The sequence below is a fragment of the Gracilinanus agilis genome, chromosome 2 (genome assembly GCF_016433145.1).
Source record: "Gracilinanus agilis isolate LMUSP501 chromosome 2, AgileGrace, whole genome shotgun sequence".
Lineage (NCBI taxonomy): Eukaryota > Metazoa > Chordata > Mammalia > Didelphimorphia > Didelphidae > Gracilinanus > Gracilinanus agilis.
In genome coordinates this window covers 452,824,883-452,841,101 of record NC_058131.1, presented here as the reverse complement: position 1 = coordinate 452,841,101, position 16,219 = coordinate 452,824,883, and the positions used below count along the sequence as shown (strand labels likewise).

General features: G+C 32.3%; 1 protein-coding gene across 1 annotated transcript in view; it reads right to left on the bottom strand.

Annotated features, from left to right (window-relative positions):
- WDHD1 (WD repeat and HMG-box DNA binding protein 1) overlaps nt 1-16,219 on the bottom strand; it is a 77,464-nt gene extending 61,245 nt beyond the window's left edge. The window contains exons 1-10 of the mRNA XM_044661978.1: nt 16,143-16,219; nt 12,163-12,274; nt 11,243-11,394; nt 8,635-8,746; nt 8,414-8,464; nt 7,200-7,295; nt 6,069-6,161; nt 2,280-2,386; nt 1,990-2,131; nt 1,103-1,319 (exon numbers count right to left, since the gene is read on the bottom strand). Of these exons, the coding sequence (XP_044517913.1) occupies nt 1,103-1,319; nt 1,990-2,131; nt 2,280-2,386; nt 6,069-6,161; nt 7,200-7,295; nt 8,414-8,464; nt 8,635-8,746; nt 11,243-11,394; nt 12,163-12,274; nt 16,143-16,219 (1,159 nt within the window). The remainder of the gene's footprint in view (nt 1-1,102; nt 1,320-1,989; nt 2,132-2,279; nt 2,387-6,068; nt 6,162-7,199; nt 7,296-8,413; nt 8,465-8,634; nt 8,747-11,242; nt 11,395-12,162; nt 12,275-16,142) is intronic.

Below are 16,219 nucleotides of genomic sequence, written 5' to 3'. Positions count from 1 at the left end.
ACTTTCTCTTCTCATTTGTAAATAAACTTCCACAAAAGTCATTTTGACTTGAGGTTATTCTTTAATTGGGAATTGATAATTATTCAATTCCCTGGCAACCTAACCTTTTAATATATTGAACCAGAAACCCCCCTTTTCCCCCTTACACTTTACTATCACTACTTTGATTAAATTGTTAAAACTCCTAACAGCCTCATAATTTAATTTTAACTATTACATTATGAAATGTGGTACATTATTCTAACTAGATGTAAACTTTTTTTTTCCATCTGTTTTTTTTTAAACATTTATTAATATTCATTTTTAACATGGTTACATGATTCATGTTCCTCCTTTCCCCTTCGCCCCCCGCACTCCCCCCACCCATGGCTGATGCACATTTCCACTAGTTTTGTCATGTGTCCTTGATCAAGACCAGTTTCCAAATTGTTGGTAGTTGCATTGGTGTGGTAGTAGATGTAAACTTTTTGAATAGATTCCATCATCAAATATATAAGCTTCTCCACTTTACATTTTGTCATGCACAAATATGAAACTAGATCAAGTCATTGATATAGATGTAAAATAGGACAGAATTCTATTTCTTGACTCTAGAAACCTCTCTCAAAATTAGCACCAATACTTTAATCAATATTCTTTGTGTCTAGCCATTCATGAGTTATGAATATTTAACTGTAATATCACCTCTCTGACATTTCTTCATCCTGTCTCAAATGCAATTCCAAAATCAATACACTATCTCTGGCTTTTGCCAGATCTGACATATCAAAAATAATAATTAGGAAACTTTCAGGGGGAGCAGCTGGGTAGCTCAGTGGATTGAGAACCAGGCCTAGAGATGGGAGGTCCTAGGTTCAAATCTGGCCTCACACACTTCTCAGCTATGTGATCCTAGGCAAGTCACTTAACCCCCATTGGCTAGCCCTTGCCATTCTTTTGCCTTAGAACCAATACACAGTAATGATTCTAAGACATAAGATAAGGGTTTAAAAAAAAAAGAAAGGAAGAAAGAAAGAAATCTTCAGGAATTTAATTATCTCAATTAAAAATTAAAATAATTTACCACCTATGGCCTATCATATATACATTGTTAGGCTCTTACCAACTGAACTGTCATCATCTTCTAGGATGTGATTTCTGTGTTTAGAATAACCTGAAGCCAACATAAGATCATCTTCCTCATCTTCATAATTTATTCTTCCTTTTGGAGTTAATTGGAATTCCAGATTTTCATTTAAAAAATTACTGTTGTCAGTATTATCATTATCATCATCGCCATCAAAAAGATCATTGTAATCTTTGTTTCCCATGCCACAAACCTTTAAAAAAATGAATTAACCCCAGGATTTAGGAAAACTTAATTAAACATAAGTTAACCTAGTTAATCAATAATCAATTGAAAAATATCTATTCACTTCTATAACATTAGTTTTCTATACCACTTATTTGGCCAGTAAAAATTACTGCCTTATATTGTAAATTATCTTTGGTATATGTAAATCTTTCCCAAGTTAGATGGTAAGTTTCCTGAGGGTTGGAATAAGGACCCTATTTTAATTCCTCACAGAATATTGTACATAGTAAGTATTAAATAAATATTTAATTGCTCTTTTTTAAAAGAAATATCTGTGAATAAACTACATTCAACAGACTAATGTTTTGGCAGATCCAAGGATTAAGAAATTTTTGAATTAGGGTTCTATCATAAAAGTTAATCACTGATTTTATCTTTCAAATATCACCATAAGAACATGCTATAAAATTGGAAGATTATACAATTCTAACAACTGTGGAAATTTAAAACATTTTCATTTTCTTGTTCGCTCTAATGATTCTGGTAGGCAGACAAGTAAATGACTATAATTAACAAATGAGATATAAATAGACAATAATCTGTCAAATGTTCTTTCCTAGAATATATATTAGCCATATCTTAGGTAGAATACTATGCATAATCACTAATTAATGACCAAATTTATATAGAATTACTTTACTACTTGACTTTATTCCATCTGTATCACAAACATTTTCCAGTAATCCCAAGTTTCCTTCAGCATCTGTATATGCTATTTGCCTAGAAGTAGGGTGCCACGCCAGGCCACAAATTGTATAACCTTTCTCATGTTTCACCCTAAAAATAAAAAGTAGAGGTTGAATTTAAAACACAATAAAGAAAATCCAATAAACATAATTCTTTCAGTAAATGCTAGTTAGAGGAAATCAAATGGATTCTTCAAAACCAAAGAGGAATTAGACAGACAATGTATATCCAACTCTACCTTTCCATGCAGTCTTTGGTTTCCACATTCCAAATGACAATACAACCATTTATACTCCCTGCAGCCAAATATTTTTCACAAGGAGACCAGGTCACTACATTGAGGGGCTACCAAGAAGAAAAGATAATAAAACAAAGACAGTTTTAGATAAGTTAAGATCATATACTCATTTTGATTTAGCGACTAGGTATCACAGCGTATAGCATAGAACTGGAATCAAGAAAACCTAAATTCAAATCTTGTCTTAGATACCTGTGAGCTATAGGACCATTAGCAAGTCATTTAACCTCTCTAAGCCTCAATATTCTTATCTCATCTTATATCTCATCTTATAAAATGAAGATACTAATAGCACCTACTTTATAGGGTTGTTGGAAACATGATATAATAATATGAACAAATCATAATACATGTAGAGCACTTTGTAAACCTTAAAGCACTACAGAAATGCTAGCTGCTATTATTCCATAAATGGCTTTATCCTGGGTTTCAGAAAACCTCTAATTAGATTACATTACACCAAGAAATGCAGTAGTTACATAGAAAAAAATAAAAGCCTATCCTCCAATAAACATTAAACTATTCTTTGAAACTATTATTTTAGCTATAGGCTTGAGAGCAAAAATTAGCAAATTATAAAAACAAAAATTTAAAAATCTATTATTTTATCCAAATCTGAGATCATATGATTCTACAATTCAATTATTTATCATCAAAAGCCAGGATATACTAATAGATTTGTTTACTTCCCTAAGTAAAAAGCAAAACCTCAACTATGGCAAAAAAGAAGTGAAAAATATCACTATCTTTATGGAAGGTCTGCCATCATTGATAAATTAATGAAAGCTAAAAGAGACTTTTGAAACCTAGATTCTATTATAAAAACACCTTGAGCTTTTCCTTTGTGTATTCTTTCATTTATTTGTGATTACTGAAAGCTGGTTTTCCCCTGAAGATATCAGACCCTAAGGATAACCTCAGGCATTTCCTAGCTCTGTGACCCTGAGTAAGTTAAGGTTTAATCTCTATTTGCCTCAGTTTCCTTAACTGTAAAATAGAGATAATAACATCTGAATAACAGCACCTGCCTACCAGGTTTATTGTGAGGATCAAATAAAATACCTAGCACAATGCCTGACCCATAGGAGGTGCTTAATAAAATGCTTATTTCCTTTCTTCCTTCCTTCCTTTCTTTATTCCTTCCTTCCTTCCTTCCTTCCAATTTACAGCTCCACCAAACGGTGCACTAGTGTGCTTGTTTTTCCAAAGCCTCTCTAATATCTCTCTCTTTTTTTTTTTTTTTTTTGGCATCTTTGCCTGATGGGTGTGAGATGAAACCTCAAATTTATTTTAATTTGCATTTCTCTAATTGTTAGTCATCTAGAATATTTTTTCATATGGTTATTGCTAACTTGGATTTCTTCCTTTGAAAACTACCTCTTCATATCCTTTAACCACTTCTCTATTGGAGAATGATTCTTAGTCATAAAAGATTATAGCAATTTCTATGTAAATTGGATATAAGAATTTTATCAGAGAAATTCGCTGGAAAGATTTTTCCCACTTACCTATTTCCCTTCTAATTTTGACTACATTAGATTTGTTCAGAAAATAAGTTTTATAAAATCAAAGCTTTCCATTTTCCAATATTCTTTCTACTGCTTGTTTAGTCATCAACTTTTCCCTTATCCACAGATCTAAAAGGCAATTTTCTTCTTTGCTTCTCTAATTTGTGATGTTTAACTTGGTCTATGATATGTATTATTCTAAATCTAATTTTTATGACACTGTTGTTTGTTTCCCCAGAAATTTTATGTCAAATAGACTTTCTTTGGTCTTTGGGTTTACCAAACACCATGTTACCAGGTTTGTTTTCTTCTTTTTTTTTTTTAAACCAGAGCCTACCAAATTGTTTTGATGATTACTGCTTTATAATACAATTTAAGATTTGGTACTGATAGACTTCCTTCCTTCCCACTTTTTTCATTATTAATCTTGAAAAAGGTCACAAATTTCAAGAGTAATAATAAAAAAAGGAGGGGAGTGGCCCAAAAGCTCTGTTCCCTTTCAGTTCTGCGACCTGTTGAGTTGCCCACCTTACCCACTGTGCACTCCCATTGGGCTGCTGGGCAGAGGGGAGGGGGATGTGAAAAATGTCATCAGGCACAGTGGAAAGGGGGAGAGGGAGCAGCTCTGCCTGAGTCCCTCTGCCTTTCTAGTAACAAACTGAAGGGAGGAGGCAGGGTTGGCACATACTCACAGAGTGTTCTGTGTGTCATCTTTGGCACTCATGCCAAAGTTTCATCATCACTGGGCTAAGTAATTGAGGTTAAGTGATTTGCCTAGGGTCACACAGATAGGAAATGTCTGAGGACAGATTTGAAAGCAAGATCTCTTGTCTCAAGGCCTGGTTCTCTTATCTACTGAGCCATCTAGCTGCCCCTCTTCTAGCTATTCTTGCTGGATTCTGTTTGTGACACACAAAAACACTGATTACTTATATGGATTTATTTTATATCCTACAACTTTGTTGAATTTATTAATTATTTGAATAAATTTTTGATGGACTCTTTAGGTTTTCTAAATAAATCATATCACTTACAAAAATATGTAGTGATGATAACTGACTGTCCCTTAATCTTATTAAAAAAGTTTCTACCTTTCCTACATTAAATATGCTTGCTCTAGGAACTAGATAATTTATATATTAAGGAAAGGTTGACTTATCTCTGTGTTTTAGAGTTAAAAGAAATGGGTGCTAGATTTTATCAAGTCATTTCAGCACTTACTGATATAAACATATGGTTTTTGATATTTGCATTACTAAAGTGTCTTATTATATTTTGTATCTTCATTATGCTGAACCAATTCTGTATTTCTGATAGAAACTCAACCTGGTCAAAGAATATAATTTTAATAATATGTTGTTCAAGTACACTTGCTAATATTTTATTTTAAAAATTTGTGTCAATATTTGTTTGGGATATTGATCTAAAGTTTCCTTTCTCTTTGTCTCTTTGATTTAAGTATCAAAATCATATTACTTATCACAGAAAGAGTGGAAGGCTGACATCTTTTCTTATTATTACAAATTAAGTAAAATTGGAATTATTCTCTGAACATTAAATAATATTCCCTTGGAAATCAATCTGGTCCCAAGGTTTGTTTCTTTAGAATTTTATTTGTGGCTTTTAAAATTTATTTTTTTGATACTGGGTTAAATGGTTTACTTCTTCTTTTGAAAATTTAGGTATTTTATATTATTACAAATATTCATCCATTTCTTCTAAGTTACCAATTTTGTTAGCATATAATTAGGCAAAATCATTTGTGATAAATTCCTTTACTTTGTCCCCAGTTGTTATGAATTATTTTTTTATTTCAATATGAACAATTTGATTTTCCTCTTTTTCAAAAAAAAATCACATTTGTTAATTATCTTATGTGTTGTTTTTTAAACTTTATGTTTTGTTTTGTTACTAGGTAGGATCACTGAAAAGTTGGAGAGTATACAGGAAATGACTGTTTAAAAAAGTATCAATTTTTAAAAGAAAATACATTTTAATATGGTATATTTTTTAAAAATCTATTATGACATTTTATCACATGATCTATGATTATTGTGTAACAATCATAACTGTGACCTAAAGCTTTGGAAAGAAAGACACAAATGAAGCATCAACAGCAAGAATGAAATACAATACGTAACTGAGTTTATCCTATCAATTCAAGGAAGAGTATGTTATTAAATGTTCTCCCTCTAGTGAAAAAGTGAACAATAAAACCTACCAGAGTGATAAAATTATCCGAAAGATCAACTTCATTTCTCCAAGTTTCTCTTTTGTATAGTTTGATGGTGTTTCCCACTGGAATTGCCAGTAACTATTAGGAATGTAAATATTTTAGATCAAATTAAACAATTTATTTAGAGAATAAAAAGAAAATGAAAGTTTTAATGTAAGTTATTGAAGCATTAACTATACTGAGAAAAAAGAAAGTTATTATTACTAATCAAAACATTTTTAATATAATGCTATATGGTCTTTCATCTCCAGTTCAACTTAGTACACTAAAATTCTGGTATATGATACTATTACTTAAAAGTTGGCAACTAGTAGTTAAAAATTGGATGTACAAACAACTAGAACTTTGAAACTGTATAATTAGTCTCCTCTGATGAGAAGAAGGTATAGTGATAGGCCAGAAAAAGGAAACCGTGTATTCATCCTCAAAAGCCCTAGAATTCTTACAAAATTTTGAAAATAGCTTTTGATTTTTAAACTTTTCAAGAAAAATTTCTTATACATTTCCAACTGTTATCATAGTGACAGAGAATAATATGTATTTTTGATGGTTATTCCAAAATCCAAAACAAAAATTTGCATCATGAACACATCAATTTTTTTGTTGTTTGTTTGTTTGTTTTTTTTTTAAACCCTTGTACGTAGGTGTATTGTCTCATAGGTGGAAGATTGGTAAGGGTGGGCAATGGGGGTCAAGTGACTTGCCCAGGGTCACACAGCTGGGAAGTGGCTGAGTCCGGGTTTGAACCTAGGACCTCCTGTCTCTAGGCCTGACTCTCACTCCACTGAGCTACCCAGCTGCCCCAACACATCAATTTTTAACATCTCAATTCAGTAAAAAAAAGATTTAGAGAGAAAAAATTGTTTTTTAAAAGGAAATGAAAATTTTTTTTAAATGTATTTTTAAATGTAGCAAGTAAAATTATTTTTTTTTAAGAAAATTCTTAAGTGTCAAGAAGAAAAAAAGGTCTTCAATTATTTCCACATTAGCTTTGATTTAGATTCTAATGTTTCTGAGCATATTGAAGGCCTCATAATTAAAAGTTGATAGACTTGGGCAAAAAGTTATAATCAATTAAATTATTATTTAATTAAAATGTTTGCAAGTTTTACTTACCTTCCCACTTTTGGGCTGCCAAGCAAGTCTGCATATTGATTTTGCATTTATCACATCGTTACATTTTTGTAGCAATGGCCAACTAATAGTGCATGTCTGATTTTAAAAAATTAGAAAATTATTTTCCTTTGTGAAAATCTCAGAAAATTATGCAAAATGCAAATATACAGGTTTTAAAGCAACATAATAATAGCTTTTCAGTTAAAATTTTATTGTTAAATGATGAAAAATTCTCACAAAATGACAAAGCAGCAAATTTGTTTTTTTGTTTTGATTCTATGTAAGTAAATCTTTTTAAAACTATAAATATGTAAAATATATTGGATTTGTTTAATATTGTGAGTGCTTTTGAAAGCAGATAGGGTACAAATTTTAAATTATTATTACTACTAATAATGTACATGCAATATGATAGTATGTACTCATTCATCCAACAAGCATTTGTTGGATATGCCAATTTATATTCTGTTTGAGAATACAAATGTGCATATAAAGGTAAGCAACTTGAGAAGAGACACTTTTATTTTTATCTTTGTACTCTCAGGGCCTAGAATAGTGCCTGATACATGACAAGCACTTAATAATTGTAGTTATCATCTATAGGAATATATAAAGTAAGAAAAGAGGAATTTAATTACTAGCTAGGGGGAGTGTGGTGGAATTCAGAAAAAGGCCTCATGTAAAAGGTAGTATGGTCTAAAACTTGAAGAAAACTAGAGACTCTAAGAGGCGAGGAGAAGGTGGGAATATATTCCAAGCATGAGGATGGATCATTTTGTTTGAGGAAGATATAGTCCAGTATAGCTGGACAATAAAGTGTGTCTGGGGTATAAGTAATGTACATTTACTGCTGGAAAAGTAAGTTGAGACTTGAAGGATTAGAAGTACTTTAAAATAACAAATAGGAGGGTTTATATTTTATCCTTGAGGAAATAAGAAAACTCTAGGTTTTTTATAAATCCAAGTCTTCATAAACATAATTTACATATATATCCCTTTTTTGAATTATGTTCCTATATAACACCCAAATATGTGAGTAGACAAAAAGTCCATCTAATGCTACTTAAAGATGAAAAGGAAAAAAAAAGTTACTTATCTGAGCATTATTAGGCTATTCTGATGAATGATATCAGGCAAAATTATAAACAGTAAATATCTAAGCTAATCTAGAAATACATCAGGAAATATTTAAATAGAAATTAATGATAGTTTACCTGATCTGAGATTTTCCATACTTTAACTGAGCCATCACAACTTGCTGATGCCTGAATGGGTAAATAAGTTACAGATATATTTCTATTAAAAAGCCTAAGCCAAATGACAAATGAAAATAGTTTATCAAATTGAATATAAGTTTCTACTTAGTGATTCTCTTCTAAATCAAAAAACACATATTTGTAGCAAGGTATAAAGGAAAACAAATTTTAAAAACTACCAGAAAGATGTCTTTCGGATCAAGGGAAACACTTAGTACAGGGGCATCATGTCCTCGAAATGTTTTCTGTTGGGTGCTATCCATCACATCCATGACTTTCACCATAAAATCACTGTAAACAATGAAATTATCATATGTATAAAAGTAGAAACTTTTTAAAAAACATGACTCAAATGTAATCCATATTTTAAAATAATTATGATTTAAGTATTTTTCTTAATAAGTATTTTAGTGATGCCTGATTTTGACAACTTCATTTAACTTCCTGAAATTACATTCCAAAATCCTGATAATTTATTAAATATCTGCACTGGCTATATGTTAAGCTTTTCTACATTTCCAACTTAAGTATTCTATGTTTTTAAAATTATGAGGGTATTATAAGAATGAGATTAGAAAATATGTATTTGATAAGATAAGCTTGCTAAGTTAAAGAATCTGGAATGTTTTGTCTCAAGACTTGCAGAGAGGCTCGTGCAGAGGATCCTGTACAAGGCTTAGAATGAAAGAAAGGAGAGATGTGAGAGCGGAGCAGTGTCAATTAATCCCCAACTGTTGTGAGGGTTAGCCAGCCTTTTCCCTCTCTCTGACCATTACCTTGGTTTTGAGAAGAAATGAAGAGAAAATTTGAACTACCTTGGTAGTTTTCTTTTTGTCCACTTTGGGAAACAAATGGAAGGAAACCAGTTTCTATCTGCCGTCGTAATAACATTTTGTTTTGAAGAAGAATCACAGAAAATCCTGCTTATTTGGACTCTGAGTCTCACCTCAAAGCCACACTATGCTCAGTGAGCCTCTGTCATTTTGGTTCACTGCCTTTACTTACTTGGAGACAACTTTAATATGAAGATACTTAAACTTATATATAAGGACTTAGTCAATTTAGTTAGATATTGTTTTGGGGATTTTAGTTATTGATAAGGAGATTTACGGAAACAGAATTTTGTTTTGTGACGAAAGAGGAGTGGGTGGAAATCTAGTTTCCTTAGTTGTTAAGACATCCTTATTTTATTAATCCTTATATTTAACCTTTATAATACAAATAAACATATATTTATATATTTTATTGTTTATATTTAATATATTATTGTATATTGTGTAGTATATTAAATATTGATAATATATTAATATATATAATACTCTCCAAGACAGTTTGTGCACTGAGCCCAGTGAAGGAAGATTCACTCTTGGACTTTCCTTCAAGAAGGAGAACTGGGATACTTTGTGAACATAAGGCAAAGTATCTAATCAGTCTCCATCCTAATACTACACTTTATAATCTTATTATTACAGTACCTAGCTAATACTAACCCTCTCCCAAGGAACTCATAATTTTCCCTATCCCTAAAAAACAAGAGAAATTTCAAATGACCAGATCTAACTCTGGTTCATTTGTCTAGCCTTCACCAAAAGTATTTTGATAAGTTTATATATCAAAGATTTATCTTTGTATTCTTGTTTTTTCAATCAAAAACATATACTGAGAATCATTTACAAAATAATATGCTAAAATTAAGTGTGAAGTTACAAAGAAAATAGCTAATTTCTTCAAAGAGTTTACAATCCTAAAACCATTTTTAAAGCCCAGAATGAGGTGATATAGTGGCAAGATGTAACAAAACCAACTAACAAGGCCACAAGATTATAGTATCATAGATCTAGAACTGGAAGGTCCCTCAGAAGCCATATAGCTAATCAACCTCATTATTTTATAAATGAGAAAACTCAAGCAGAAAGAGGTTTAAGTGGATGACCCTGAGGCTCATGTGTAATAAGGGAGAAAGATTGCCAGTCCTCTGACTTGGAATTAGCATGGTCTATTTTGCTGTCTGGGGGCTTCACTAATTTTTCAGTTACTTGGGGTTTAATTTTCTTTTCATTTACATTGTTATAGTTAATGTGTATATTGCTCTCCTACTTTTGCTTATTTTATTCTACACTGTTTATACAAATCTTTACTTTCTCTGAATGTCTCTAAGCCATTTCATACCCTACACTAATATTTCCAGTTATATTCACATACCATAGTTTTTTCAGGCCTTTTCCTAATTAATGAGCAACCACTTCATTTCTAGTTCTTTACTAACCCAAAGACTAATTCTACAAGTATTTTAACATATATTGCACCTATATATCTATCACTGTAGTCCTTGAAGCATAAGTTCAGTGTGCTGAATCAAGTTGCTTTTCTTGACTAATTAGGTCAAACTAAAATCCAAAATAAGCAGTGTAGCTCAACTAGTGCATCAGCATTCTTGTCCTTCCACAATCCCTCCAACACTGATAATCTCCAACTTGTGTCAAGATCATTTTGTAATAAAACTGTTAGCTTTTAGGGGGCAGCTAGGGAGCTCAGTGAATTGAGAGCCAGGCCTAGAGATAGGAGGTCCTAGGTTCAAATCTAACCTCAGATACTTTCCAGCTGTGTGACCCTAGGCAAGTCACTTGTCCCCCATTGCCTAGCCCTTACCACTCTTCTGCCTTGGAGCCAATACACAGTATTGGCTCCAAGACAGAAGGTAAGTGTTTAAAAAAAATTGTTTTTACATATAATTGGGAAAAAATAAAATAAAATAAAACTGCTAGCTTTCCCAACACCAAATATTACCCAGATCCGGCAGCAATTTTGGAACCATCTCTATTAAAGACCACATGGTTTGCATTTGTAGTGAATCGAGTCAGTATGCCATCTGGAGTTCCATTAGGGAATGTATGAATTTGAACAGTATTATTAGATACCGAGGTGACCAATTTTCCTTTCTAAAAAAAAAAAATACACACAAGAATTTATTAATCACAAAGTTGTAAAATTAAATATGTTTGACAACTTGGATCAAAACTGACCAGAAATTTCTCCATATTTAAAACTTCAAAAAACTATCAAGCCTCCCAAATGCCTTCAGAATACTTAACAGTTTATAAATCATTCTCTGAAAACATGTTTCAATTTTCCTAATAATTGACTAATCATTACCATAATTATATACCATAAAGCATTAGGAAATATTCAAAAGATATACATTTAAGGGTAACAATTTAAAATCTGATTTCTCATTCTTTTACCCTAACATTCAAGAAAAGCAGGAATATGGTAAAGCTCATTTATGAAGAAAAATTGCCTGTCCTTTATTATTAAAAAGAGCTCTCTTATGCAAGATATACTACCTAATTTAAAAATTAAAATTTTTCCTTCCTTGCACAGTTGTGGATTTATATACATAGTGTTTGTAGACACAGACACATACACATACATATGTAACATTAGACTTGATACTTTGATTTTGTGAAACTTTTTCTTTTTTTTTGTTAACCAAGTGATTCACAGAAAGGAAGAAAAAATTTGAAAATCATGTCCAAATTATTAAATTAATTAAAAAACTGACATTTTTATTCCCTGATGTTTTCATTTCTTAAAGAGCAGACAAAACATTTCATAAGCTTTTGGAAAAGCATTAGTTTGCCAAAATATGAGATTCAGACTACTTAGCTAGTATCTTAACAAAAAGATCTTATAATCATTTTTAATACCTTTAAAGCACATGAATAAGCCCTTTCTCCAACATTAATAGATTTAGGATCATCGTCATCCAGGTCTTTCCAAATCCTCACATCTCCATCACTTCCACAAGTTACAATACAACTGTTTGTAAAAAAATTTATGTTTATACATATACATGCAAATATACACACCTACACTAACACATTAAAACTAGCCTAGTTTTTTGTCTTATTAAATAATTGTTTAAATGACATATTGTTATAATTTTTAATGATGAAATCAATTTGCCATCCGATAAATTTATTCACCCTCAAATTTAAACAAAAGATTAATGAATGGGACAAGATTTCTAAGTGCCCATTCCTGCTCTCAATTTTAAGATGCTATGGTTATTCATGATCACTTTATGAAAATTTTCAAGCAATTAAACAGTCACAAAAACACATAAGCTCAACTATTCAGTTTATATAAATTGTGGCATATAACATAGAGGTCACATAAGACTTTTGAGGGCCCATCTCTTACTTCTACTTTCTGCCTCCTGACTTGGATCCTAGGATCCCCAAGTCATACCTCCTTCTGGTCCTTAGGGACTCCCAGAAAATAGTGACCTCATCTGATTTGAGGGACAACCTTGAATTATATTAATTGCCTGCTTCCTTCAAAAGACCCATCTCCCATCCAAATTCATTTTTCCTTGGTGAAAACCCCAAACCCACTTCCCAATCCCAGCTTCTACTTCTCTATTCCCATCCAGAAATAGCCTACTCCAAATCTGCCTGTCCTTTTCATTGTGCTCTCTGGAATGCTTGTTCTACAATTAACAAATTTCCTGTGATCTTAATTTTTCCTCTCTCCCTCCTATCTTCTGGAATTCATTGAGATCTAGCTCCCTCCTGATGACACTGCTTCTCTGGTCAACCTTTCTAGCATTTACTATACTTTCTTTCACACTTTTCCTCTTATCATTCACTGATGAAAGAATTGCTTCCTAGGGTCACTTCCAGATTCTCCCTCTACTTTGATCACTTAAAAACCTTTTAAGGTTTACCCTATCTAAATTTTTCATCCATTTCAAATCCTGGTGGCAATTGTCCCCTAAAATCCAAGAAATCTCACCTCTTTCTTTGATGAGTTCAGTAATTATCTCTCTTTACCCCAAATCCTAACAATGATAAATTTCAACCTACATACTCTAATCTCCAACTTCCTTAATCTCATCATTCCCATGACCTACTCAGGTATTCTATCTCACAACTATAGATAGGGGTAGTAAGACACTGGATAATTTCCTCACCTAAAAATATCTTTTCTATATTCAAGAACTCAGAAATTCCTTTATCTGATTATAACTTTCTTTCATTCTAGATTTCCCTATGCCTTACTCCTCCCAACCATACTCATTCTCATTATTGATTGTAATTTGTATAACCCTCAAACCTTTCCCCAGGCTACTCTTATACTGATTATACTCTCTTCCCTTCCCTCCCAATCTTAACCACTTGATGAATTCTACACTAGGCTCTTCTCTATTCCATTTTCCTTTGGTCTTATTGCCAACCATACATGCTCAATCACAACTTGATTACTTCCATTATACACTTCCTTCTGTGCTACTCATATGCTACTAAATGGGTCTGGAGGAAGTCATGAAACTGCTAACTGGGTCAAATTCATTCTATATTTGTTATCTAACAACCAACTATACCCTCACAGCAGCAAGGCAATTTTTTTACTCCCTAATTGACTCTCTAACTAGCCAGAGCAGCTCTTCTGAATCTTCTTTTCTTATTTCAAGCCTCCTGCTTCTGGCAGAGCTCTTCAAAACTTTCAGCAGAGGATCTCATCTCATATTTTACTGAAAAAATTGAAGTAATTCACGAAGTTCCTTCTTCTCACATGAATCTTCACTATTTCCTTTTTCACCATGTTATCTAAAGAGATAGTCTTTCCTGCCAAGCCTAGTCCCTCTATAAGCACCTCTGATTCTCTCTCCCATCTTCTTCCGAAAATTGTCCCCACATCTTTATATCTACTTGTTCCTTCCTTTCAATCTACAAATATATTCATGGCTCCCATAAAAAAATACACAACTCTAACTTTATTCTACTATCTCTACTAGTTAACCTATAGCTCTTCTCTCTTTCTTAGCTAAGTTCCTTGAAAAAGTCAGCTATACTTAATGCCTCTACTTCTTCTCTATCTTCAAAAATTTTCTGCTATCTGGCTTCTGACTTCATCATTCACCTGAAATTGCTCTCTCTAAAGTTATTAATAATCTCTTAAATGTCCATAACTGATGTCTCTTCAAATCTCTTGACCTTCTTGACCTCTCTATAGAATCTGATATGTTGAGTAGGTGGTGCAGTGGACAGAGTACTGGATTTGAAGATGGCACTTACTGGCTCTGGGAACAAGGGTAATTCATAAAACTGCCTTCTGCCTCAGTTTTCTCATTTGAAAAATAGGGATAATAGTAGCTCTACCTCCCAGGGTTGTTTTGAGGATCAAATGAGAAATTTGCAATGCACTTTGCATTATTTAATATCTATAATGTCATATCATAATTATTTCATTTTAGTTATGTATTTATAATCTATTACACCAATAATTATAAATATTAACTTATATTATTATTTCAATAATACATTAAATAATAATATAATGTATATTACTATTCTCCTGGATACATTGTCTTCTCATAACACTATTCTCTCTTGGTTCTACTTCTAACTGTCTGACCACTCCCAAGTGTCTTTATCAGATTTTCACCCATATCATGTCAAGTAAATGTGAGTATTCCCCAAGCTTCTGTTCTAGAACCTCTTCTTTTCTCTCTGTACCCACTCTCACTTGATCTTATCTACTCCTTTGAGTTGGCAAATTAGAGATTTATACATACAGTCTTGTCTCTCTCCTGTGTCAGTCCTATGTTATGTTCTATTAGACATTTCAAACCGGATTACAGGAATCAAATTCAAGATCTCTTAAACTGAACTCATCTTTTTCACCCAAATCCTCTATTCTTCTATACTTCTCTATTACTACTATGAAGCCCACTCTCGGTCACCTAGGTTTGCAACACTGGTGTCATCCTCAAATCTTTACTCTCACTCACCTTACATATCCAATCAGTTGCCAAGTCTTCTTGTTTCTACTTTCATAGTACCTCTCATATAAATCCCTTCCTCTTTACTTACACAGTCACCATCTCAGTTCAGGCCTTCACTCCTCACTCAGATTATTTTAACAACCTTCTAATTGGCCTCCCAGTCTTAGGGCTCTCTTTACTCCAATTCATCCTCCACTCAGCTGTCAAAGTGATTTTCCTAAAGTCTGGCCACAACATTGCTCAATAAACCCCAGTGATTCCCTATTCTCTCTAGCTAGAAAATGCAATGGATAAGGTACTGGGCCTGGAGTCAGGAAGATGTGATTTCATTTCAGACAATTATTAGCTGTGTAACCCTGGGTAAATCACTTGACCTCAGTCTGTTCCAGTTTCCTTATCTGTAAAATAAGTATAAAAATATAGAGTTCTTTGGTATTTAATGTCCTTTACCACTTGGCCCCTTTCTTCCTGTCCAGTCTTCTTAAACAATACTCCCCTCCATATAAATGATCCATTTATACTTGCTTTTCTTTGCAAAAGACATTTTATCTTCAGTCATTTAGATAGCACTTAGTTTGCAAAATAACTTACATACATTCTATCATTTGAACCATACAATATTGTGAATTAAGTATTATAGGTATTATTATTATTTGTGTTTTAGAGGTGAAAAACTGACACTCAGGATTTCCTGACTCTAAAATAGTTTCAAGTCAGTGATTCTATGATCTGATATTAGGGATTATCTATTTTACTGTTCCCTCCTTGAATAATTGTGGGTCAACTGCATATGTAACATAAAAAATAAATTATATTTCTTAAAGCTTACATGTTTAAATATTATTCTATCTGTTATGCAAATATTTATTTGCATAAAATATTAGGAAAATACTTTACCTCCCAGAATCATCAAAACAAACATCTGTATGTCCTTCTGGATGTCCATATCTCATTGGCATTTGTGTGGCAGGCAT